The sequence below is a fragment of the Lepidochelys kempii genome, chromosome 4, assembly GCF_965140265.1.
Source record: "Lepidochelys kempii isolate rLepKem1 chromosome 4, rLepKem1.hap2, whole genome shotgun sequence".
NCBI classification, from domain to species: domain Eukaryota; kingdom Metazoa; phylum Chordata; order Testudines; family Cheloniidae; genus Lepidochelys; species Lepidochelys kempii.
The window spans coordinates 88,736,242-88,762,710 of record NC_133259.1 but is presented as its reverse complement, the minus strand read 5'-3'; the positions used below and the strand labels follow the sequence as shown (position 1 = coordinate 88,762,710).

General features: G+C 42.3%; 1 protein-coding gene across 2 annotated transcripts; it reads left to right on the top strand.

Annotated features, from left to right (window-relative positions):
- The first annotated feature begins 977 nt into the window (after positions 1-977).
- SRD5A3 (steroid 5 alpha-reductase 3) lies at positions 978-24,949 on the top strand. Of its 2 annotated transcripts, XM_073342010.1 has the most exons (5): positions 981-1,460; positions 13,329-13,480; positions 15,113-15,307; positions 16,797-16,919; positions 18,096-24,949. In XM_073342010.1, exons 1-5 carry the CDS (start codon positions 1,027-1,029, stop codon positions 18,353-18,355), a joined length of 1,164 nt encoding a protein of 387 aa, XP_073198111.1. In that variant the 5' UTR covers positions 981-1,026; the 3' UTR covers positions 18,356-24,949. The 2 variants fall into 2 exon arrangements, with proteins under 2 accessions (XP_073198112.1, XP_073198111.1); XM_073342011.1 differs by lacking the exon at positions 16,797-16,919 and having other exon boundaries at positions 978-1,460.
- The last annotated feature ends 1,520 nt before the right edge of the window (positions 24,950-26,469 follow it).

Genomic DNA, 26,469 nt, shown 5'->3' with positions numbered 1-26,469 from the left:
TTCTGCATATGTGCCATGGCTGAAAGTTTGAAAATCCATTCAATATACCTTCAGTAGGACTGCTAAATTATCCTTTAAACTTAATACAGAATAATAAAATCATTGCTTCCACCTGAACTGGATCCCCACTGATATAAAAGAAAGGGGGAGGCTAGCAGGGCATTTTCCTCTGGACCCCATTTCTCTCTCAGTTGCTATCATCTTGACTTTGTTGATTTTCAGGGCATGCTACAAAGACCACCTTTTATCCCTTACTGCAGTAGGTGATGGGAAGGGCTGCCACACTGTAGGAATCTGGGAGGAGACTAATTATTTTTGTTGTGTTTATGGTGTTCCTGGGTTTTCTGATTTGATCTTGGGGTAACTGATGGGTTTACTTATGTGTCAATTTCTAAATGATTGTCAAGGGGTCCAGAGTGTTGGATTGGTGCTTTTTTATTGCACCGAAATAAAAAACTAAATGCACAAAAGGAACAATGTAGCTGACTATACATAAAGTGCAGATAAATACACAACATAAAACAAACTGTAAATAGAAGAAAATAGTTCTTCTGTAATCTTTTTATTATAATAATCATAGGTGTTACTTGTAACAGCAACAGGTAAAAGAAATCAGGTGAGTAGGACACTTACAACTTAAGTGTCCCTTTAACAGTCCTCACAGAAGGACCTTTAACTCCCGGTGTAAGAGGTTTATTGGAGTTTCCATTTATTTGCTCCCCTTTTTTTGTTCCCTATATTTAAAGGCAAGAATTGAGCTCTCTGCACAGTTTGCTCACAAATGCACAGGCAGTGGCTTTGCTGTACAGAACCGACACAAGCCGCGCCTGTGCTTGCCGCCCTACAGGCTGCGTCATTATTTGAGCTTGTTTCCTGTTCAGCGTTTTTTGTTTTGAAGTGCCTTGGTACAAGGAAGCCTGGGGAAGAGCAGAGGGCGAAGAGGGGCAGCTGGGCGGGGGTTCAGGGGCGGCGGGGAGGGAAGACAGACAGTATAACGCTACCAAGGCTGAGGGCACACAGGGCCACATGCGGACAGCGGACAACGGGGGGATTCCGGGCTCTCCTCGCGCCTCCCAGTGGGGCGGGGAAGCTGCCCGGACCTCCCCCGCAGCTCCGAGGTGTCCGGCCCCGCCTCCCTTTCCCCACAGCAAGAGCCCGGCTCCGCGGGGCGGGGGTGGTGCTCAGACCCGCCTGGCTCCGGGGGCTTGGGCTGCGGCTGGAGGGGCCGGCTCCGTGCGTGCCCGTGCGCAGGGAGGCTCCCGGGCCATGCCGGCCGCGCTCAGCGCCCTCTGGCTGCTGCTGGCCGCCGCCTTCCTCGCCGCGCTGCTGCTGGAGCTGCTGCAGGCCCCACGCGGCGGGCCCCGACCCGGCCTCTTCCAGGACCTGCTCCGCTACGGGAAGACCAAGAGCGGCTGCGGGCAGCGCCCAGCCTGGCTGCGGCTTCTGGATGTGCCCAAGAGGTGAAGGGAGGTTACCTCAGTCCGGCCGGGGGGGCGCCGGGTCTGCTAGCCCGTCCCCAGCACAGGGACAGCCGCCTGCCCTAGCAGGGGCTCTGTCCCCTTCCGCCTCGGGCGGCGTGGCTCGGCTGGGGAGCCCCACGCGTGCCCTGCAGCCCTTAGCCCTGGGAGTGGGGTGCGCTTGTGCAACAAACCCCCCTTCTTCAGCCGTGTAAAGGGCTGCAGGCGTGGGGCCTTGGAAAGGCGTGAGATTGGTTTGAAAATCTTAAGGGTTTTTTATATTTGTGTTGCTTTGATTAATGTTGAATTATGTTTTTTTTGTGGCTATCTAGTGGCTTCTGGGCTTTGAGATACACTCCTAACATTTTCCAGCTTTTCTCTGTAATCATGAGAGCTGGAAACATAGGTGGTGGTGGTTGTTTTAAGGAAAACTGAAGTTACCATGTAATCCCATGACTCCAGAAGCTGGAGCTTTAAGAACCTACTAGATATTGTGAGTCACCCCTCAAAATCTGGAGAGCTAGCATCATTGATTTTAAGGTCTTAGAATGAAAGATACTAAGATGGCAGGTATAGAGGAGACTGAACTGTTTGTTCAGTGCAAAAGCATATAATGGGCATCAGCAGGGCAAGCTGCCCTACCAGTGTGTCCTGTCGTCTATCTGGAGAGGTGTATAGCCTTTTAGGGTTTGTTAGACTATGGAGGCTGTAATGCTGCCAAGGAGACCATTAGACTATGGAGGCTGTAATGCTGCCAAGGCTAAGCTGTTTTCATCACAAGGTATGTCTGCACTGCAGTAAAACACCCATGGCTGGTCTGGGTCAGCTGACAGGGGCTCACAGGGCTCGGGCTGCAAGGCTGTAGCACTGCAGTGTAAACATTCAGGCTCTGAGACTGCACAATGGGTGAGGGTCCCAAAGCCTGGGCTTATGTCTGAATGTCTACGCTGCAATTTTATAGCCGCACAGTCCAAAGCCTGCAAGTCCGAGTCAGCTGACACAAGCTAGAAGCGGAGGTTTTATTGCAGTGTAGACATACCCATATTGTCTAATTCTGGATGATATGATAGAATCATAGAACACTAGCGTTGGAAGAGACCTCAGGAGGTCATCCAGTCCAACCCCCTGCTCAAAGCAGGACCAATGCCAACTAAATCATCCCAGCCAGATTCCACCACCTCCCTAGGTAACCCATTCCAGTGCTTCACCACCGTTCTAGTGAAATAGTGTTTCCTAATATCCAACCTAGACCTCCCCCACAGCAACTTGAAACCATTACTCCTTGTTCTGTCATCTGCCACAACTGAGAACAGCTGAGCTCCATCCTTTTTAGAAACCCCCTTCAGGTAGTTGAAGGCTGCTATCAAATCCCCACTCATTCTTCTCCATACTCCCTCAGCCTCTCCTCATAAGTCATGTGTCCCAGCCCCCTAATCATTTTCGTTGCTCTCTGCGGGACTCTCTCCAATTTGTCCACATCCTTTCTGTAATGTCCACATCCTTTCTGTAGTGAGGGGCCCAAAACTGGACACAATATTCCAGATATGGCATCACCAGTGCTGAATAGAGGGGAATAATCACTTCCGTCTATCTGCTGGTAATGCTCCTACTAATGCAGCCCAATATACCATTAGCCTTCTTAGCAACAAGGGCACACTGCTGACTCATATCCAGCTTCTCATCCACTATAATCCCCAGGTCCTTTTCTGAAGAACTGTCACTTAGCCAGTCGGTCCCCAGCCTGTAGCAGTGCATCGGATTCTTCCGTCCTAAGTGCAGAACTCTGCACATGACCTTGTTGAACCTTGTCAGATTTCTTTTGGCCCAATCATCCAATTTGTCTAGGTCACTCTGGACTCTATCCCTATCGTCAAGCATATCCACCTTTCCCTCCATCTTAGTGTCATCTGTGAACTTGCTGAGGGTGCAATCCATCCTAACATCCAGATCATTAATGAAGATGTTGAACAAAACCGGCCCCAAGACCGACCCTTGGGGCACTCCGCTTGATACCAGCTGCCAACTATATGACAAGCCGTTGATCACTACTCGTTGAGCTGACAATCTAGCCAGCTTTCTATCCATCTTCTAGTCCATTCATCCAATCCATACTTTTTTACCTTGCTGGCAAGAATACTGTGGGAGACTGTATCAAAAACTTCGCTAAAGTCAGGATGTATTATGTCCACTGCTTTCCCCGTATCCACAGAGCCAGTTATCTCATCATAGAAGGCAATCAGGTTGGTCAGGCATGACTTGCCTTTGGTGAATCCATGTTGACTGTTCCTGATCACCTTCCTCTCCTCCAAGTGCTTCAAAATGGTTTCCTTGAGGACCTGCTCCATGATTTTTCTAGGGATTGAGGTGAGGCTGTAGTTCCCCGGGTGGTTCTTCCATTTTTTAAAAATGGGCACTATATTTGCCTTTTTCCAATCGTCCGGGACCTCTCCCGATAATGGCCAGTGGCTCTGCAGTCAAATCAGCCAACTCTCTCAGCACCCTCGAATGCGTTAGATCCGGACCCATGGACTTGTGCATGTCCAGTTTTTCTAAATGGTCCTTAACCTGTTCTTTCACCACTGAGGGCTGCTTTCCTCCTCCCCATACTGTGCTGCCCAGGACAGCAGTATGGGAGCTGACCTTGTCTGAAGACCGAGGCAAAAAAAACATTGAGTACTTCAGCTTTTTCCACATCATCTGTCACTAGGTTGCCTCCCCCATTCATTAAGGGTCCTACACTTTCCCTGACCCGTTTCTTGTTGCTAACATACCTGTAGAAACCCTTCTTTTTACCCTTCACATACCTTGCTAGCTGCAACTCCAGTTGTGTTTTTGCCTTCCTGATTACACCCCTACATGCTCAAGCAATATTTTTATACTCTTCCCTAGTCATCTGTCCAAGTTTCCTGTAAGCTTCCTTTTTGTGTTTAAGCTTACTGAAGATTTCACTGTTAAGCCAAGCTGGTTGCCTGCCATATTTGCCAGTCTTTCTGCACATCGGGATGGTTTGATCCTGTGCCCTCCATAAAGTTTCTTTAAAATACAGGCAGCTGTCCTGGACTCCTTTCCTTCTCATATTAGCCTCCCAGGGGATCCTGCCCATCAGTCCCTAACAGAGTCAGAGTCTGCTTTTCTGAAGTCCAGGGTCCGTATTTTGCTACTCTCCTTTCTTTCTTTTGTGAGGATACTGAACTCAACCATCTCATGGTCACTGCTGCTTAGGTTGCCACCCACTTCTACTTCCCATACCAATTCTTCCCTGTTTGTAAGCAGTAGGTCAAGAGGAGAAAGGCCCCTAGTTGGTGCAATACTGGAGGAACCAGGAAGTTGTCCCCAACACTCTCCAAAAACTTCCTGGATTTTCTGTGCATTGCTGTATTGCTCTCCCAGCAGATATGGGGGACTTCAATCACCCTGTCTAGAACCAGGGCCTGTGTTCGGAAACTTCAGTTAATTGTCTGAAGAAAGCTTTGTCTACCTCATCCTCCTGGTCCGGTGGTCTATAGCGCACTCCCACCATGACATCACCCTTGTTGCTCTCACTTCTAAACTTAATCCATAGACTCTCAACAGGCTCTTCTCCAGTTTCATACGGAGCTCTGAGCAATCATACTGCTCTCTTATATACAGTGCAACTCTTCCACCTTTCCTCCCCTGCCTGTCCTTCCTCAACAGTTTATACCCATCCATGACAGTGCTCCAGTCATGTGAGCTACCCCACCAAGTCTCTGTTATTCCAGTCATATCATAGTTCTTTGACTGTGCCAGGACTTCCAGTTTTTCCAGCTTGTTTCCCAGGCTTCTTACGTTTGTGTACATTCACACTGAGAAAGCAAAGCAATTGGCTAGTTCTCTTAGGTGCATCAGGAGGCCTCCTATGTTGCACCCTCCTCCTTGTGTTTCCTCCCAGTATCCCACTTACCTCTGGGCTTAGGTCACTGTACCCCAGGCAAGCCTGCCTGCTAAGATACTCATCCCTCTCTCTGTTAGGTGGATCCCCTCTCTTCCGAGCAATCCTTCTTCCCGGAACAACATCCCATGGTCGAAGAATCCAAAGCCCTCTCTCTGACACCACCTGCATAACCATGCATTTACCTCCACAATTCGACAGTCCCTACCTGGGCCTTTTGTTTCAGCAGGGAGGATGGGCGAGAACACGACTTGCACCTCAAACTTCTTCCCAGAGCCACATACTCTGCAGTGACCTGCTCAAGGTCTTCCTGGCAGTATCACTGGCGCCCTCGTGGAGATGTAGGAAGGGGTAGTGGTCCGAGGGCTTGATCAGTCTCAGCAGACACTCCGTCACATCCTGAATTCTAGCTGTAGGCAAGCAGCACACTTCTCAAGTCTCTTGGTCTGGTCGGCAGATGGATGACTCCATCCCCCTCTAGGATGGAGTCCCTGACCACAACCACTTGTCTCCTTCTCTTGGGAGTAGTGGTCGTGGAACCGCCATCCCCTAGGACAATGCATCCCATGCCTTCTGGTCGATGGGATCTCCTTAGGGATACTTTCCCTCAGATGTGTCTACCAAATCATTCTCCGCAGTAGTACCTGTGCAGAGAGTCTGAAAATGGTGTCTGACCTCTATCTGCATAGGGGGTATATAGGTTCTCCCTCATGTTATACTGATAAGAAGCACACGGGATCTTTATAGGGGAGAAGGCTGCACGCCACGTTTATTGAGAATACGACTGTTAGCATATGCTTTTCAAGCTCTCTGACACTCACCATGTGCACACAGTTCTGCCAGTCAATGTTTATAATTACCGATCCAGAGTCTGGATCAATCTGGTGGCCAGCCAGATTGGTCGCAGAGGGGAGCAGGGCTCTGTCGGTCGAGATCTGATGCTCCTGGAGCATGGCAAGATGAATCCAATGTCCCATGGCCAAACACCCTGTTCTTATAGTCTTTTGCTCTGTTGAAGTCTATGGATTTTGCTGTGTCAGTTTGTGACCGGTTACTTCTTAATTGGTGCATCTTTTGATGTAAACATTCCAATACACCTCCGAGAGGGTCATCCTGTCCTGGTTCTAATTTAATCAATTATCCTGTCTTTAGGGGTGCCAGCCTTCACCACAGGGTCGTCAATCTGCCCTTCCTTCATTATGGATGCCCATTGATGGTTCTTTGGTGTCATTAAGTCTCTTCACTCCTTCATTGACCATCTGGCTATAACAATGGCCTTCACACTTTCTTTTCCTGATGCATGCATTCCTCATTCACATACAAAGTCTTTTACAGAGACCTTTGAGAGTACAAATAGTGTCAGTTTATATTGAGCAAAAAACATTATAAATTAAGCCTTCCTCTAATCTCCTTAACATAGACACAATACAAGATCCAGTCTCTTACTTACTAAACCTTAAAACAAAGAAATGTATATTTAACTAGAGTGCCTAATTTGTAATACATATAGGAAACCATAGTAGACATTATAACTTACCCTAAAACAAAAGGGTGACCATAATCAGTCATAAGATTTGTTCTGGTCTGTCCCTGCCTTAACATCAGTACAGACACTGGCAGTCTGTCAGATGCATTTCTACCAATGTCCCAGAAGGTCATTCCTTTCTGCTATTCAAAAAGGGTGGCTGGCAGGATGAAATCAAATCATTCATTAATTGTCATAGTACAATTATAAAATCCTGCTCCTACACTCATTCTTCTTCTGGAGGTCACATGCTGCCAATTTTCTTCCCCGTTCTGCGCTGCCCTCTCTGATTCTTCGGCATGTTGTGCCTCCAGAACCAAACACTAACTTCTATCCAGAAAGTCTTCATTTTCTCTGATGTAATGCAAGGTTGATACTTGCTTCTCTAATCCTTTAACCTTCTCTTCCAATATGGAGACCAGTTTGCACTTTGTACAGACAAAGTCACTTCTGTCCTCTGGGAGAAAGACAAACGTGGCAGATCCTGTGCAGGTCACAACAGCTGATCACTCACTATCCATGTCTTCCTTCTGAGAGTGTCCTCAGGAGTTGTATTTACTTCTCACCGAAGCCTGAAAGGCAAATACACTCTGCCTGGAAGTTCACCTCGGGAGAGTTCCCACAAACTCCCTCTATTTGCCTGTCCTCGGTTCGCAACTGCCTGCCTTTTTATAAGGCTGCTGGCTCAAGGCAGTTGGCCTGGCTCAAAGCCTTCCCTCCGATCAGCCACTCAAGGCCCACCTGGAACAAAGCACTCCCAATTCACACTTTTCAAACAAACACAGACACCATCAAACAGTCCCTGCAAATAGCTCCAGTCAAACAAATGATCACAGCACACGGACACTTGGATATTCACCCCACCAGCTCACAACACAGGCCCCCTAATGCAGCACTCACCTTAGCTCCTCCCGAACGGTTCCCAGGCAAACTCCCTCTGTTTGCCTGATGATAAAAAGGTCTGAGCCCTGGCTAGGCTACAGCTTACTCTGTTGGAGATACACCAGTTGCAGTTTCAGGGCCAAAAAACAGACAAAGTAATTTAGTCTCTTTACCCATTAAGATCACGGCCTTTGTGATGGCGAGTTTTTTGTTTTATACCAGACGAACAGGACTGAGGGCAAAGCTCATTTTGTACATGCTATTTTACTGCATTTGGATAGTAACAACAATTGGTTGCCATGGAGTATTTAACTAGCTAAATATGTCTGTAAAGAAACACCTGCATATGTATTTGCATGATAGAAAATAACAGTGCCACAGGATACTGCCTTTAATAGATGTCCTTTCAAGTATGTATCAATTTTCTTATCTAAAGGTTTCATGCTGCAACCCATAGAATCCTAGAAATGTAGGACTGGAAGGGATCTCAGTAGGTCATCTCATCCAGTCCCCTGAACTGAGGCAGAACTACTAGTAAGTATTATGTACGACATCCCTGATAGGTGTCTGTCTAACCTGTTCTTAAAAACCTCCAGTGACAGAGATTCCACAACCTCCCTAATTAATCTTTTCCAGTGCTTAACTACTTGTAGAAACTTTTTCTAACGTCTAACTTAAATCTCCCTTGTTGCAATTTAAACCCATTACTTTTTGTCCTCACTGAATAAGGGGAGCAGTTTATCACCCTCCTCTTTCTAACAGTCTTTTATGTACTTGGAAGACTGTTATCATGTCCTGCCTCAGTCTCCTCTTCTCCAGACTAGACAAACCCAGTTTTGTTTTGTTTTGTTTTGTTTTTCCAATCTTTCCTCATAGGTCTTGTTTTCTAGACCTTTAATCATTTTTGTTGTTCTCCTCTGGACTTTCTCCAGTTTGTCCACATCTTTCCCAAAGTGTTGTGCCCAGAATGGGAAACAGTACTTCAGCTGAGGCCTTATCAGTGCTGAGTGGAAGGAATTACGTCTCATGTCTTGCTTACAGCACTCTGCTAATACATCTGTGATGGGGGACGCTCACTTCCTGAGCGCCAGCTGCTGCTGCATGCAGGACTGCAGTCTCTTTCCTGCTCCTGGCACCTCCTGTAGGTTGTTGACCTTGCGTGGCGGGTCTTCAGTGCCTCGGCCCTTTGGCTGGGTCACACAATCAAAATCAAACCCTTCAAGGTAGCAAAAGTCCAACAAAACTGTCCATCTTTCCTCAACAGGGTCTTCAGCCCTGGCTGTGGGCCTTTTAAATTCAGCCCTTCACTCAGGCTTCCAAAGGAGCTTTGCCCTCTTCTCAGAGTTTTTTTTATAGCACTTCGCTGGTGGTTAGTGGGGAAACCCGGGCCCACCCACTATTCTGGGTTCGAACCCAGTGACCCTATAAACAGCCACATACCACTCACTTAAGTCAGTTGTTGCTACTTCCCTGGGCCTCTTCCCACCTGGCCCTTTGTCTTTGTCCCTTACCTCACAGTTAAAGTTCTCAGGTCAAATGGCACACCTGGTGAGAAGTGTCTTCGGTGCCGCGCCCCCCCCCCCCCCATTTGTTAAACTTATGAATACCTTATTTTTTATTGCATTTGTAGCCTGTTTCATGACTTTGATGTATGATTTGCATACATGATTTATCCCTGTCATATAAGATGATAAATTTGCACACTAGATTCTGTAAATCTGTATTTATTCATGCCATATATAAGCAAATAAAAATTAATTTCCTCTAAGCTTATAGAAACTTTTTAATTTTAAGAATTGAAGTGTACTTACGTCAAGAAATTGAACTGTACACCAACGTTGGGTGGACCAGTATTAAATAGTGTTGCAGTAGGTGACAGCCTTAGAGTGTTAACCCTAGTCCTTTAGGGTTCAAAAGGTTGCTTTTCTTGCCTTTGCCCTCGCAAACTGAAGCACAGCGTCGGAGACATCCAAAGACTGACCAATGGCATTTTCAAGCGATAAAATAGCAAGCAATGCCAGTCTCTTGCCAACCATTGTCGATCAAAGATATGTTTTAATGAGCCTGAGCTTCGAAAAGTTGCACTCACCACTTTCGACTGTGACCGGCAGCGTGAATCCTCAAAGCCTCAGATCCTACCCCATTTATCCTGATGTTCACCGTATTAGTCATCTGATCACTGCTAACCTTTTTGGTGAAAACTGAAACAAAAAAGGCATTTAACACTTTGGCCATTGCTGTATTTTCTGTTATTAAGGTAGTAATATCCATCATAGTAGTATGTGAGTATCTTCCATGTAAAATCAGTAGCATCCTCGTGGATTTAATGGCATCTCTGGCACTTCTTCCTTTTTGGGGTCAAAACTCTGCTTGGGTTAGGGTTTTTTTGGGAGGGAGGGGAATTAGAAGGGTTTAAAAATAAAGGGCTGTTGGAATTGCAAGCAAAGCTTTCCCAAAGATGAAGGCCTTGCAATGTTTCCTAAAGATGGTCAGACTCTGAATTCACCTGATATCGAAGTGCCAGAGTGGGGAATCTGCCTTGACAAGACCCATCTATATGCCGTGCCCTGCTCTGAATCCTGATTGTGAGGCATCCAGAATGTTGGCTAATGTAACATGTTGTTGGAGCTTGATGGTTGCTATTTTCTCACTTGTTTTGCCCAGGAACAGAGGGTTAGAGATGGGACAGTAGTTGGAATCAACTTCAGAATCAAGTAATGGCTTCTTGAGGATTAGGTAAACTGTAAAATTTTTAGGTGTGTTTCTCTGAAGGTGGCCTTGACTATTTCCATTGGCCGTGGTCATAGTTATTCTTCTTTGGCTTCTACCAACCACGAATGACATGGATCCATTTAATAGGTTGTACCTGTAATATTTTTCAGGGCTTCTTGAACTTCGGCATATGTGAGGAGGCCCAAACTTTGCCAGGGGTGCTAGGGCAGATAATAGTTGGGTGAGGGGGGGAATTTTCCTTTCCAGTTAATCCCTCTGTATTCAGTTGCTCAGTGACGTATGCTGACAGCTCTTTACAATGGCTGATGCTTGGGTCTGGTGTCTGGGCTGTGAAAACTGGGTTGATTAGCTGGTTTGCTGTGTGAAATGTCTATGCTGGCTGTGATTCTGCCATACTGATTTGTGGAGTAAAAGGCTCATTTTGTCTCCTTTATTGCAGTGGCATAGTCCTGTAAATGTTTGTTTGGGCTGCTGGCAGAGGGATTTAGAATGTTTTTTGGACCACTGATGTCCTGACTTTGCCTCTGCATGTTATCTGCTGTAGTTCACCTGTGAACCGTGGTGTTCTTCTTACTTGGTGTGAGTGAGGGCGAGTACACAGTTCGCGGCCAAGGCATCAACTCTTTTAAGTAGCCTTTTAAGTAGCTGCACTCCACTCTTTACATTACAAAGATGGATGTTTTTGAACCAGTACACCTGGCCAATTTTTAAAAATATTAGCAGTTGATAGATATGTCTGGTCTATTAAATTGTGTACATAGAGATTTCACCCAATTTAATAAAATCACTAAAAAGGATACAGGTGTTGTAATGATGCTCACTCCGTAATACGGTAACACTTTGTTCAGTAGAAAGTTCTGATGACTATATTCCCATATAAATGAAAGCTAACTATTGTACTGATTGTTTCTGATATTTGTAAACTTGTTAAAAACTTTCTAAACAAATAGTTTAAAATACATATGCACCTGCACACACGTATGTATGTGTTTTGGGCTATTATTTATGGGAATATAGTCATAACACTGAACCAACCAACCAGCTATTAAAATAACTCTAGTAAAAAACCCTTGGGAGGGGTTTAGAGAGGAGAGGGAAGAGTATGTCCATTAGTTACCTCTTCAGCCTCTGTTCCATCCCTCTTCCCGCACAAACTTTCCACTTCGGGGGGCCTCCCCAAGAGTCTAAGCTGCCGGTATCAAACAAGACTTGAGTTTGACTTGAATATGGGCTAAGTGGAGACCTGGTTTGCATAAAAACTCATAGCAGTTTGAGTTCTGTTTGTCTCTAAGCCCACTTTACTATAACAAACCCTACTGTTTCAGAGTAGCAGCCGTGTTAGTCTGTATGAGACTGGAGTACAAAGAGTGTTTTCAGATAAATTTAAATCTGTACCTGCTTGGTCTGCCCGCTGTAAGCGGGCAAATGGTTTCTGTGTGCACAATGAAGCTCTTCATCTGTGTGAGTGACCTGCTATATTTGAGAGAGAATGTTGTGGAATGCTGATCAGAGGCCGATACCCTGCTCCTAAATGATTGTCAGCACTGGATACAAGCCCAATACTCTTGTGGAGCACTCTTGTCTATCCAGAGAAATTTAAAGTTGCCAGCTGAGATATGTCAACACTGTAGGACATTCCCATTTTAACTGATTAGGAGAATTTGATCATGTTACCCTTTAAAGTCAAATTTATTAAGCCCCTGGAAAGTTCTCAGTGTGATACACATCTTTGTTTGCCATTGTGGAATATCCAACTCCTCTGCATTCTATCTCCCATATGATTTGAAAAATAAAAAATCAACCTCAAATGCCAGGTCAGTTTGCCATATTCTGAAGCTAAATACAGTCTTATTTGATTACACAGTCAAAATCATCCAAGGAAGTCCTGCGGTCAGGAAACTTTGAGCATTCTCATCCTGAATGTTTATCTATTGGCAGATATCGCCAGATGTCCTGATTTTATTCATAGACTTTGAGCAGAAGAAGCCATGAGATTATCTAGAATTACCTCCTGTATTTCACAGGTTATTAAATTTAATCCAGTTACCCCTTTATTGAGCCAAATAACTTGTGTTTATCTAAAGCATACACTCCAGAAAGGCATCCAGTCTTGCCTTAAAGATATCAAGAGAGATGAATAATCCCTAGGTCTGCAAGACAATTTAAAGACTCCTGGATTTGTGTGGTGACAAAACATCACACAGTCCAGCTGTGTAATGGTGTCTGGGTGATTCTGTACAAAAGATAAATGCAGAATAGTAGTAATTTCTCCATGGTCTGTTCAGAAGAGGTGAAGAAAATGAAAATGCTGTTCGAGGCAACAGCACGGAAATGCCCAGAAAAGAATTCCAGGCAGGATGGCTGGGGTATTAAAACATGACATTGTCATACTTTTAACTGAAGCATTTTATATTTTCAAAATTTCATTTTACATTCATGTATTGCTGTGTGGTTTGTATTATATTTAATTATTTAAAGCCTTGAGTCTTGCACTTGTTTTGTGTGGTCTCCACTCACTCTTCTAGTTTTCCAGTGCATCCACTTGAAGGTTCTAAAAACATGGAAAAAGATACAGTGAGTGGGAGGTTTAGTATTCTGAGCATCATATAACTAGGAAAGACTGTTGGAATGAGGCTATGGTAGACATCTGGTAGTTCCATAAAAGGCCCCATCATCTCTTATTGTGGGAGGTTAGGCCAAATGAAAATGGGCCGTTCTCCTTAGACCTGGTCACTGAATTCCAACACTGAAAAAAGGAGTGATAAGAAAAAAATGATTGAAAAATCCAGAAAGTTAATACTGCTGCTTCTTTCTTCCACAGGTGGTTTTCTCACTTTTATATTCTTTCTGTGGTCTGGAATGGCTTGTTGCTCCTATTGCTTATTCAAGCTTTGTTCCTAGCAAGACCTTTCCCAATATGGCTTCGGGATTTGCTCAGTGCTCTTGGTGGAGCTTCGCAGAACCAGGATGTGGGCAAGTACTCCACATGTTATGGACAGATGCACAGATGTTGTAACACAGAACTGCTATACTCTCCTGACCTCCCTTTGAGAATACATCAGCTACTCATCCCTAATTTATTAATTTATACTAGGGCAGTCAATTAATCACAGTTAACTCATGTGATTAACTCAAAAAAATTAATCACGATTAAAAAAAATCTTGATTATTTGGAGTTTTAATAACACTGTTAATAGATCTGAAAGAAGCAAATTTGATCTCCCATTAGATTGGTAAGGAAATATTTTATTTGAAAAATTCTAGATTGGGGTGTAATTATGTAAAGGTTTTATAGATTTGGGAGGGCTGTAAACATAGAATCCCATGATACCCACACGTTAATCTTTGCAGGACCACCGTAAAAAGTACAGGTTGGGAAACCAAGGCACGGAGAGGGTCAGTGGCCTTGTTCAAAGCTTTAACCATTATTCAACACTCCTTTTCTAGAAGTAATCCTTCCTTTATTTAGACAGAAGAAATTAATGGAAAGGATGTTCCAGAATAATCGCTTGGTTTAATTGATTTAAAAGTGAACAGCAAAGAAAAACTATTTTTGCCCTGTAAAATTGTTTTTAGGATATATAAAAAGTATTTCATAAATTTTAAAAATATATTCCTTTGTTTTTTTTCACACTGTAAATATCTGGCCTTTCTTTTATTTTACCCTAGCAGAAAAATGGAGGACCTGTGCAGCTCTCCCTTCCCCCAACTGAGCAGGAAGGGGATGCTGATTCTTAGTCTTAATTTAAAAAAAGGGTCTATCTTAATACATCATCAAAATGTAATAAAAGCAACAACAAAAAAAGGTGTTTTGCTTTACAATTCACCTTTAGCATATTCAGTCAACTGAAAAAAAACCAAACTTCTGCCTAAAAATTGTTACAGGTAACACTTGAAATGACTCAGTAAATCTTGTAACCGCTCAGAAGTCATAGCCAAAACTTAGAAAAACCAAATTCCAGTTTTATTGTATGTTTTCACATTTTGCATAATCTGAGGTTTTTCTGTGCAACTGAAAGAAATTAAAAATCTCTCACAAAAGTTTGTTTACATCATGCATTTGATTAATTCATGATATTATGCAGGATACATCATGTGTAGTCAGTTTCACTATAGTCTTTTCTATTTGTGTGATTCTTTCAGACACTAACAGAGGAAAAGAGGAGCACTTTTTAAAAAAAAATCGGGAAATTGACTGGGGAATTTGGAGGTAGTTTTTACACTCGCCCTCACTTTTAACTCATTTTTAAAAATTTTTTTTCCATCCTTCAAGTTGTCAGTGTTCCTTTAGAAACACTAATAGTAAGACAGACGCTAAATGTGCTCATCGTCATAATGTGTGGGTAACATATACGCAAATTAAAAAGCATCCTTTCTGTCCAAAAGGACTTACTCTCCATCTTTCAAGGCAGTCATCTTAAAAATGCACACACTGATTTTTTTCTCTCTCATTCCTGCTGCTCAGGTTCCATAGCTGATGTCCTTCTAAGTAGTTTTAAAATGAATGCAAATTAAATTATAGTGAAAACTGGTTTCCAGAGGGAATTTGGAGCTCAGTTTGTGAAGAGGAAGAGTTTGAGATTGTCACTTCTGTTTGACTTGTAGGTGACAAACACCTGTCTGCCCTCTTGGTTCTCATGCTCCTCTGGCTACACAGCTTTCGAAGGCTCATAGAGTGCCTCTGCATCAGTGTCTTCTCCAGTGGTTTCCTTCATATCGTACAATACTGCTTTGGGCTTGGGTACTATATTGTTATTGGCTTAACTGTGCTGTGTCAAGTGCCGGCTAATGTCAGCAATGGTGAGTGTCTCTTTAGTGCTAACCATACTTGCGGCTTCTTTTTAATTTGTTTCTAGTATCACAAGATGGTTTGGTGAGGGTGGGAGTGGGGGAAAGGGTGAACGAGAGATTAGTAGCATGCCTAATCTTTTCACCTTCTAAAGTTCTATCTACAGGGTGTTTTTGTGTGCAGGTGTGTGCAGGTGTATGTGAGAGAAGAGGTATTTGATGAGATCTATAAAAGTATTTACTGCAGTTACTTAAAGTCAGACTTATTAACCAGCACATGACATCACATGCATGGCCTTAGTATGTGTCCTAGTTCTGCTCTACATGCGGTTTCTCCTTATAGCTCAGTATCGTTGTTTGCTGTATGCCACCATGTCCCTTAGACTCCCAGGCCCAACACATCATATCTTTGTCAATGAGCTGCTTCCACTTTATGAAGGAACCTCCAGTCCAGCAGAGGTCAGGATCTCTCTGGTTACACAGCTATTTTAGTCAGAAGTTTCTCTTTATGAGTCTGCCAGCACCTTTGCCTGTTTACTTAGTTCTTGGCCTCCAATCACATGTCTAGTATCAGGCTCCTTTCTCTTTGCTACTTGGGCCAATTAAGTATCCAAAGAGCTCTAAAGGATTCATGAATAATGTGACCTGTTTCTGCCAACATGTTGCACTAAGTCCTACAGTTGAGCTGTTGTTTGCTCTGCTGCATAGGTACATGATGAACCAGAATGCCCCTGGTGTGCATTTCACATGACTAATTTTTCTTATGTCGTCAGCACTAGATATAGAATTTAAGTCATTTCATGCTATCTTAGAGGTAGCTTTTGTCCTCCACGCTGATTTTACAGCGCTCTTAGAATGACTTTGGTGCAAACAAAGCCTTTTCTAGGTGGCACTGTCTGGGTGCATTTTCTACCTTTCTGATCATGGCATTCCACAGAGATGGTGCCTTGGCATAAGCACTGGGGTCCATCCATAGTGCAAAATTCCTGCAAATCAATCATCTGTTCTCACCATTTTTTTTTTTTATTGCTAGTGTAGATAAGGCAACACTATTCTGTCATGATATCTTGACCTCAGCTATGGCACAGTCTTCTAACATGGTGATAAAAATACACTTTTACAAACACTGTCACAGTCCAAAACATGTTAGAATATGGAGGCCTGAACCAAATGGTAACCCTTTCTGCTTGTAGCATGCACCCTCCCTTATTCCTACAGCTACTGATTAAAAAGAAAACTGACTAATTTATAATTTGCAGTAGCAGGCAGTTAAGAATAAAGGCCTGCAGCAATTCATAACTAGGGTGTGGTTCACTGTCTGCACAAGTTGTGTTTAAAAGCTCCCTTCACCATTATTCAAGAAGTGGGGCATACACTGGGAAAAGCTGCAACATTATATATAAAAGCTGAATTTTTTTGAGATGGTATTGGTGAGGGTTTAATGCAGACTTTTTTTCCCAATCTTGAATTAATAGGCATACTATTTTCATTTTTAATTCAGGGAAAGACCTCTTTATGCAAATCTGCTGGTACCACGCCCTAGGAATTATTATGTACATTTGGGCCTCAGTTCACCAACATAGATGCCATGTGATTCTAGCTAATCTTAGAAAAAGTAAATCAGGTGAGATATTTCACTTCTTGGAGCTGTTTGTAATAACTTTTCCATTAAAAATTGTGTGTCACAATGAATCTCTGTTGAGCCCAACCCCTTAGAACACTGGTATTTTCCAAAAACTCAGTGAAATAAATGCTGATGTGAACATGTATCTCTGTAGATCACTTTCCAAGGGGTTAACTTAGTCTATCTGGAAGAGACTTGAGCAGGTGATATGTAGTTATTCACAATATGCAAGGTTTAAAAAGAAGGTTCACACTTGTATCATCCTGAATAGAAATATGTCTAAAATGTGTTAGGAACACTTATTACCACTTAATTTGGTTTCAGAGTGGTAGCTGTGTTAGTCTGTATCAGCAAAAAGAAAAGGAGGACTTGTGGCATCTTAGAGACTAACAGATTTATTTGAGCATAAGCTTTTGTGGGCTAAAACCCACTTCATCAGATGCATTCAGTGGAAAATGCAGTAGGAAGATATATATATATACACACAGAGAACATGAAAAAATGGGTGTTGCCATACACACTATAATGAGAGTGATCAATTAAGGTGGGCTATTATCAGCAGGAGAAAAAAACCTTTTGTAGTGATGATCAGGATGGCCCCCTTGACAAGGTGAAACTAAAGGGGGGGGGGAGAATAAACATGGGGAAATAGTTTTACTTTGTGTAATGACCCATCCACTCCCAGTCTTTATTCAAGCCTAATTTAATGGTGTCCAGTTTGCAAATTAATTCCAATTCAGCAGTTTCTCGGAGTCTGTTTTTGAAGTTTTTATTAGGTAAGTGTTTATCATCTCTCTTTTATAAATGGAGAGGCTGATATGCAGAGGCTACAGAAGGAATTACTTTCCTGAGCTATGATTAGAAAATCTCACTCTATTCTTAGACCTTACTTCTTAAAGTAACCATAACATTACACATTGTATTGGGAATGAGTTAAGGTCACTATTTTCAAACCTGAGTGGCTAAAATTAGGCTCCTTAATCCATATGTAGGCATCTAATAAAAGTGGTGTGATTCTTTTTCAGAAGTGCTTAGCACCCACAAATCCTACTGAAGTCAGTGGGAACTGCAGGTGCTCAGCATTACTCCGTAATTATACATAAATATGGATTAAGAGTTAAAGTTTATTTTAATACATGCTCTATCAACTAACTTTTTTCTTTCTTTAAATTGCAGGAAAGGTAGTAAACTTGAGCCACAGCATTCCTTTTGGAGACTGGTTTGAGAGAGTATCTTGCCCACATTATTTTGCTGAACTCCTAATATATGTATCCATGGCCATCACATTTGGATTTCAAAACTTAACCTGGTGGCTTGTAGTGATGTATGTGCTGTTTAACCAGGCATTGGCTGCAGTTCTATGCCATGAGTTCTATGTGAACAACTTCAGCTGCTACCCAACATGTCGAAAAGCATTTATACCATTTCTTTTTTAGAACCTTTATTTTTGTTAAATATGTCTTTAATGCAGCCTGTGAAATGCCGTCTAAAAGGTAACGGAAGACTGAGGTTCTCAGGAGTATGTGTAATGCAACTGTCACAGAAGCTGTGGTGAAACAATACTTACTGTCTGATTCCAGCTCAAAGTTACACAGGATTTTAGTGAATACACAGACTTTATCATTAAATCAAAATGAAACTTTTAAAAAGTATCTGCAGTATGTACAACCTGAACTGTACATGGTATTAAAGACCTCAGTTAAAATGCAAGAACTGCTGATGTTTAACATTTGTGTATTGGACATTCATGTCTAATATTTAAACCACTTTCATTGCTGCTATGCAGCAAGCCAAAATGTGTGCCTGTATTTTATAAGTAACCCACACATGTATGTAGGGAAGGGAAGTTGCTCAAAGTGAGGAGAAACCACTGTATTTCAAGTTTAACTAATATTTTAAAAGAAAATTATACTCTTCCCCCACACACCCTGACCACTAAGTCTATTAAAAGAAGCTAACTGTTTAGGAAAATGGTGCATTGCCTCTAAATATTTTCCTAAAGATAATTTTGTGAGCAGTTGGTATTCTTTGAGGGAGAGTGAGTATGGGATTAAATTCTGTAAAACTGTGGGTAGAGGAAACTAGGATATTTCGAATATAAGGATATGGGATCCCCACTCATGACTGTTTCATTTTGCTAATATATATTTATTTGTTTCAATTCACATCTTTCAGAAATACCAAATACAAGAAAAGGTTGAGAAACCTCTTTGATGGGAAGGATGGGTATTCCACTGCCTGACTCTTCTTCTCAGAAGCTGGAATAAATCTACTTTTTAGGCAATAAAAGTCAGTGGTCCTTAAAGAATGTCAGCTTTTGCTATAGACTGTTATGTGGCAGCCTTAGAAAACTGTATAGAACTCAGATGCCTTCACCACAAGGTGTATTGAGAATTGCGATAGCCCATTCTATTAAGTTTGTGCAAAACTGTAGAGTGGGAGAATTACATATGTTGGGTGATATATAGACTTCAAAAAAAAAAAAAAACAAGAGGTCACCTACCTTGTTCACTGTTGTTGCCATACGGAGAACAGAACTTAAAGTACGATGCTACTCTAAAAATGGCCATCTGGTGTTTTATATTAATTTTGTCTCAAATATTTCCACTTAAATTTGCTTAGTTTTCAGAGAAGATGATACATTTTCCAACTACCAATCCTACAAACTCATCCAGAGTTCTGACAGTCACAGCAGATTCTCTCTATCTCATCCATAAGGTTAACATTCCATCACAGGTATTTTTAGTAAAAGTCAGGGACAGGTCACAGGCAATAAACAAAAATTAATGGGACACCCACAACCTGTCCCTAACTTTTACTAAAAATACCCTGGGGAAAGGGGAGTGGTAAATAAAGCACTGTTGGGGGCTTGCAGCAGCTCCAGCCTGTATCTTGGACAGTAAGAACATCCACAATTATATTGGGATGTAAAAGGTGTTTGTTTGTTTTTAAGTGTTAGAATAGGTATAATAAACTGTCATGATACAGGACATTCACCTACCTCTAAATGAGAGGAATTAAGAAGAAACTTTGCTTATGAGTAAGTTATTCCTCATTGTCCAGGGTTTCTTGCACCTTCCTCTGAAGCATCTGGTACTGGCAGGGACAACAGGATACTGAAGTAGATGATCAGCTGGTCTGATCTGGTAGTGACATTGGCATTCTATTTGAATGTATCTTTTTCAAAATGTTTTGTAGTAATATCTGAATATGTAATAAATTCCTTGTATAAAGTATATTCTGTTGTAGGAAATTAGGTTGTTTTTTTTTCTGAAGAAACATTATGGTATATGCTGTTTGTTTTCTATAACTGACATTTTACAAAAGAGCGATACAAGAAGTTTAAGTACTTATAAAGTATTTAGTTATAGAAAAGAAAAAGATGAACCCCTCCATGTGTATTAACAATGTATATCACTTTGGATGAAATATTGGTCCTTTCACAAGATCAGTTGAAACAATATATAATTGCATTGGTAAGAGGTAACAAACTCCCTCTCACCTAGTGTAACATTAATACCTACAATGGTGCTTCCACAGTGAAATTTTTTTAAGGATACCTAAAGTGGTCGTGCAGTTGTGGAAAAAACTGGTGTGTTTTGGCGTTTGATTTTATTTGACCAGTACATCAATGTCAAATATCAGTGTAGCAGTTCAAGCAATACAAAGATATTTGGCTTGCCAGGATAAACTCATGCTATTGAAAACTCTAATTGTTTCCTAATTCCAAAGAGCATCCCTTTTGACCAGATTACCACCAGCTGCTCTTTCAACATGTGCTTTATAATCCTGCAAAAATACCAGCCCATATTAGTAAGTAGATGCATGGAAGGAAGGAAGTTAAATGTGGTAACAGTTTATTGTGTCAAAGCTCTCAAAGTCTAACACTAATGTTTTTGAGCTAAAGACGGTACATAAAATCTCTCAGCTGAATAATCATTAGTTTTGGAAAAGGGAAGAAGTCTTATGAAAAGATTCATTGGGACTCAATTGTTCCAATACTTCAGAGATCAACTGTAAAGCATGTTACATTATAATACCATGTTTGTTAAATGAGTCAGGGATACCAACAACCCTACTATTTCATATATGTTGTTTTTCCTAAACTCTACCCTGCTTTTACAGTTTTATTCTCTCTCCATAAGTAAATAGTAGATATTAGCCTAAGGTAGAGGGGGGTTTCTTGTCTATACCTTGTCCTCCACAGCTGAAATCGTGGAAGTAATAATCTCAACATTTAGTCATAACTTCATTTTTTGGTGAAATAATCTCTGAAGGATTCCTGTAGCTAGGGGAATCAGAGATACAGTCCCTTCCTAGTGCCATCTCTTTCTCATTAATGTATTTTCTGTGACAGGTACTGGGTTTGATTCCCAGGCGGCTACTTGGACTTGCTTCCAGGCATTTCCCACTTCAGCATTTGCAGTGCAATTAACAGTCTTGTAAACAGAAAAATCACTGATTCTGTCAAGCTGTTTGGCTAAAAAGTACTTTAGCAGATATCCCTTGGGAGTGCTCAACAAACACATCTGCTCCTGAAACAGCACATCCATGACTCCCTGTACGTTTCCTTTTTGCAAGTGAAAATACATACAGCACATTTTTTTGGAACATATACTATATGTCAACCCTACCAGGTGATTCTGGATTTAAGTGAAACCCAGAAAGAGTCTGTTGTTGCTCAGGAAAATGTTCCTTTAGAGCAAGCTCTAAAAAAGGGTATGGGCAGAATTTCTGTGAAAGAGGGATTGTTGCTTAGAGAATCTGCTAAGGAGAAAATTCCTCATGGCAGTTTTTCCAACCAGCTCGCTGTAAATGAGGGATGTGGTGAAAGTGATGTGATCAAGGGAGTTTCATTTCCTAACAGCCAGAATTTTTCTGTTGAAAATGGATCCACTGGCTTTGCTTTAGAAAGATCCAGTGTGGATAGCTTTGAGAAGGTTTCAGATGGAGTGAAAATTGTTAGGGAGGGTGAACAGCCCTATGATGACCAAGTGGCTGTGTTTGACCAGCTTGTTGGGGAAACAATGTTGTTGGAACAGGAATGACTCCATGCTGTTTCTTTGACTAAGCAGTCTGTACGTAAGGGTCTGAGGAAAGATTGGGTTACTGGTTTTTGAGAGCAGAACAGCCTTATGACTGAACCCACAAGGATGCAGGGAAGAGCAGGCAAATGCTCAACCCTTAGACACTTTGGATGCGTTTGATATCTCTTTAAAACAGAATCCAGTCTCTGAGCTGGTGGTGGTGGATCCACAAGCAAGCATATAGGCGAGTGTCTGTGTAGATGTTCATAGCACAGAGGGGCTGCAGTTGGTGAACACACATAGCCAGCAAAGGGATTCCTGTAAGCAGGGAGGTTCATAGAATCATAGAATATCAGGGTTGGAAGGGACCCCAGAAGGTCATCTAGTCCAACCCCCTGCTCAAAGCAGGACCAATTGCCAGTTAAATCATCCCAGCCAGGGCTTTGTCAAGCCTGACCTTAAAAACCTCTAAGGAAGGAGATTCTACCACCTCCCTAGGTAACGCATTCCAGTGTTTCACCACCCTCCTAGTGAAAAAGTTTTTCCTAATATCCAATCTAAACCTTCCCCACTGCAACTTGAGACCATTACTCCTTGTTCTGTCATCTGCTACCATTGAGAACAGTCTAGAGCCATCCTCTTTGGAACCCCCTTTCAGGTAGTTGAAAGCAGCTATCAAATCCCCCCTCATTCTTCTCTTCTGCAGGCTAAACAATCCCAGCTCCCTCAGCCTCTCCTCATAACTCATGTGTTCCAGTCCCCTAATCATTTTTGTTGCCCTTTGCTGGACTCTCTCCAATTTATCCACATCCTTCTTGAAGTGTGGGGCCCAAAACTGGACACAGTACTCCAGATGAGGCCTCACCAATGTCGAATAGAGGGGAACGATCACGTCCCTTGATCTGCTCACTATGCCCCTACTTATACATCCCAAAATGCCATTGGCCTTCTTGGCAACAAGGACACACTGCTGACTCATATCCAGCTTCTCGTCCACTGTCACCCCTAGGTCCTTTTCCGCAGAACTGCTGCCTAGCCATTCGGTCCCTAGTCTGTAGCTGTGCATTGGGTTCTTCCGTCCTAAGTGCAGGACCCTGCACTTATCCTTATTGAACCTCATCAGATTTCTTTTGGCCCAATCCTCCAATTTGTCTAGGTCTTTCTGTATCCTATCCCTCCCCTCCAGCGTATCTACCACTCCTCCCAGTTTAGTTTCAGTTTCCAACCTTCTAGGAGAAAGGTCCGGGGGTAGGGTGAAGGACCCAATCCTGCTGAAGGGAAGAATGAGGGTCCAGCCTTGAAATTGTTAGCAGATGACAATTTGAAAGCTAGTCTCTGGGTTGATACAATCTACCTGGCTGACAAGGGAGGGGGAAGATTTGCCTCATAGCTGGTAGCAATGAGGACACACTTGGCCAGCCCAGGAATTGAGTGAGACAAGAGGCATTGTATGACCAAGATCCTTACAAACACTGACTTTTAACAAATTTGGTGTTACTGTTAAGGTTTAGCCTTCTAATGTATTTGATTTTGATGTTAACCCTAGTAAAAGGTACAATGTGTATGACTTTGATACAAAGTCTGTAAATATATTGGGAATAATACCTAAAAACACATGGTATGCTAGAGAGCTTTATGATAGTGAAATGTTACAGCTGATACCTGTAAGCAATTGTGAAACTTGTCACAGCAGAGAAACCTTTACAAATGTCTGCTGTATATAGAGGGAAACTGAGGCACACTGCCACATTGCTGTCATGGCTAAATGCCAAGGTAATTATACCCTTGAGAGCATTAATGTCTACATTAATGTAACATCAGAGAGAGAATATTTTCAGAAAATGAAGGTAGCTGTATACAAGGAGCCTGATTTAGTCAGTCAGACATGATTTTGATAAACTATTTCTGTTGTACACTAATCATAGAATCATAGAATATCAGGGTTGGAAGGGACCCCAGAAGGTCATCTAGTCCAACCCCCTGCTCGAAGCAGGACCAATTCCCAGTTAAATCATCCCAGCCAGGGCTTTGTCAAGCCTGACCTTAAAAACCTCTAAGGAAGGAGATTCTACCACCTCCCTAGGTAACGCATTCCAGTGTTTCACCACCCTCTTAGTGAAAAAGTTTTTCCTAATATCCAATCTAAACCTCCCCCACTGCAACTTGATACTTGTGATATAAACTGAACTTGTAATAATATAGGACCTAGAATGGAAAATTCTTGTGATGCATTCAGCAGTGTCTAGGGACACCCTTTTCTGCATCAATTTTGCGTGGGGGGTGTGACGCTGTATGGATTCTGGGGGACACTTGAGTATATTATGAATATTAATATTATAAAATTGCAATCAGTGGTTACAGATATGCCATGTAATATATCTGCAAAAATGTTATAGTTTGCCAAATATTATAATCTCATTTGTTTTTGTATCACATTTGTATTTTGGGGTATAGATATGTATCCATATCTGTATTACAACATTTGTACTGTGCTTCTGGGTGACACCCCCCACACAGTTTGGGCATCAGCACTGCCTAGCCTGCTTGATGGCCCATTAAGGACCATCAGCTATACGACTGATCCATTGAGAGAAGTCAGGGGATACACCTAATGACTCAGCAAGGCATGCATGGGCATGTCTATGGACAGAAAAGGCTTCCGAGCCATGTGCTGGGCAGTTTGTGTTTGAAACAAGGAAGCACAAGCCGCATGGCAAAAGACTATAAAAGGCAGCTGCATCTTCTCCATTTTGTCTTCAATCCTGCTTCTTACCTTTGGAGGAACTTTGCTACAAACTGAAGCTCTGAACAAAGGACTGAATGACCCATCCAAGCTGTGGATGTACTCCAGAGACTTGACTTAAGCCAGCAGTTTATTCCATCGCTGCTACAAGCCTGACCCAAGCACTTTGCCATTACTGTATGTAATTGATTCCTTTAACCAATTCTAACTCTCACCTACCTTTCTTTTTATGAATAAACCTTTAGTTTTGAGATACTAAAGATTGGCATCAGCGTGATTTTTGGGTAAGATCTAAGTTATATATTGACCTGGGTGTGTGGCTGGTCCTTTGGGATCAGAAGAACCTATTATTTGATGAGACTGGTTGTAAAGAACCACTCATTTCTGAATCCAGTGTTTTTGGTGGTGTTCTAAGAAATGGAATGCCTGAGGAAACTGCATTTATGTTTTCTTGTCAGCCAATGTGGTGAAACAGAAGTTTACTTTTGTTTCTAGTTTGGTGTATCCTGTGGGAGATTAGCCACCTGTCTTGGGATGTATCTGCCCTATTTCTCAGCAATTCGTCCTGAATCTGGTATCCTCATTTGTGACCCAGTGAGGCATGGTTACAACTGGGCCCAGGCTGGAAGGGCATCTGGCCTGTGAAGAAGATTATTAGAGCCATATTTAGGGTGAGAACTTAAATGCAACCAGCATGTATTAAGAAAAGGAGTACTTGTGGCACCTTAGAGACTAACCAATTTATTTGAGCATAAGCTTTCGTGAACTACAGCTCACTTCATTGGATGCATACTGTGGAAAGTACAGAAGACATTTTTTACACACAAACCATGAAAAAATGGGTGATTATCACTACAAAAGGTTTTCTCTCCCCCCACCCCACTCTCTTGCTGGTAATAGCTTATGTAAAGTGATCAATCTCCCATTTTTTCCTGGTTTGTGTGTATAAAAACATCATCTTTACTTTCCACAGCATGCATCCGATGAAGTGAGCTGTAGCTCACGAAAGCTTATGCTCAAATAAATTGGTTAGTCTCTAAGGTGCCACAAGTACTCCTTTTCTTTTTGCAAATACAGACTAAACACGGCTGTTACTCTGAAATCTAGCATGTATTAAGTGTATTAAGCTTAATTTGCATGCTGTTTTATTTTTAGTAATCTGCCTTGTTCTGTCTGCTACCTCCTTAACTACTTAAAATACACCTGTTATAGTTAATACATTTCTGGTTTACAATATAACCCAGTTTATGTGATTTCTAACGGGGGGAGGGCAGAAGTTGTGTATACCCTCTTTCACATTGAGGGAAGAGGTGAATTCCATATAATTTTGGGTTTGTACTCCAATGGCGGGTAGACATCTGGGTGCTGTAGCAAGCCCCTTAAGCTGAGCCTTCTCAGAGTGGATCTCTCTCTCTCTCTCTCTGCAGCTGGGTGTGGCCCTGCCTGTGTGCTTGGCTGGAAAAGGCTGGAGAGCGTAGCCCAGCAAGACCAGCTAAAAAGGCGCCCAGGCTGTCAGAATAGTCTGACTCAGTGGTGTCCCAGCACACCAGGTGACACCTCCGGGGGTCCAACCCGTCACACAGTGTACTCCTTTTATAAGAATCACATCCATCCTGGATGATTTGATTCTTATAAGTGGTTGATTCTTACATGCAGAATTGCAAAGAATGGATGAAATTGACCGTTACTTTTTAAACTAGCTCTTTTTATTCAATTGAGAAACATCTCATTTACCATAATTATTTAGACTTTAAACATACTCAACATGGAACAAAACCAT

Bases quoted from the DNA above. Each gene is read 5' to 3' on its own strand.
- SRD5A3 (XM_073342010.1), top strand. From the start codon at position 1,027: ATGCGGACAGCGGACAACGGGGGGATTCCGGGCTCTCCTCGCGCCTCC. The intron at 1,461-13,328 runs GTGAAGGGAGGT...TTTCTTCCACAG, and splicing joins CTTCTGGATGTGCCCAAGAG to GTGGTTTTCTCACTTTTATA. The intron at 16,920-18,095 runs GTGAGATATTTC...TTTAAATTGCAG, and splicing joins TCTTAGAAAAAGTAAATCAG to GAAAGGTAGTAAACTTGAGC.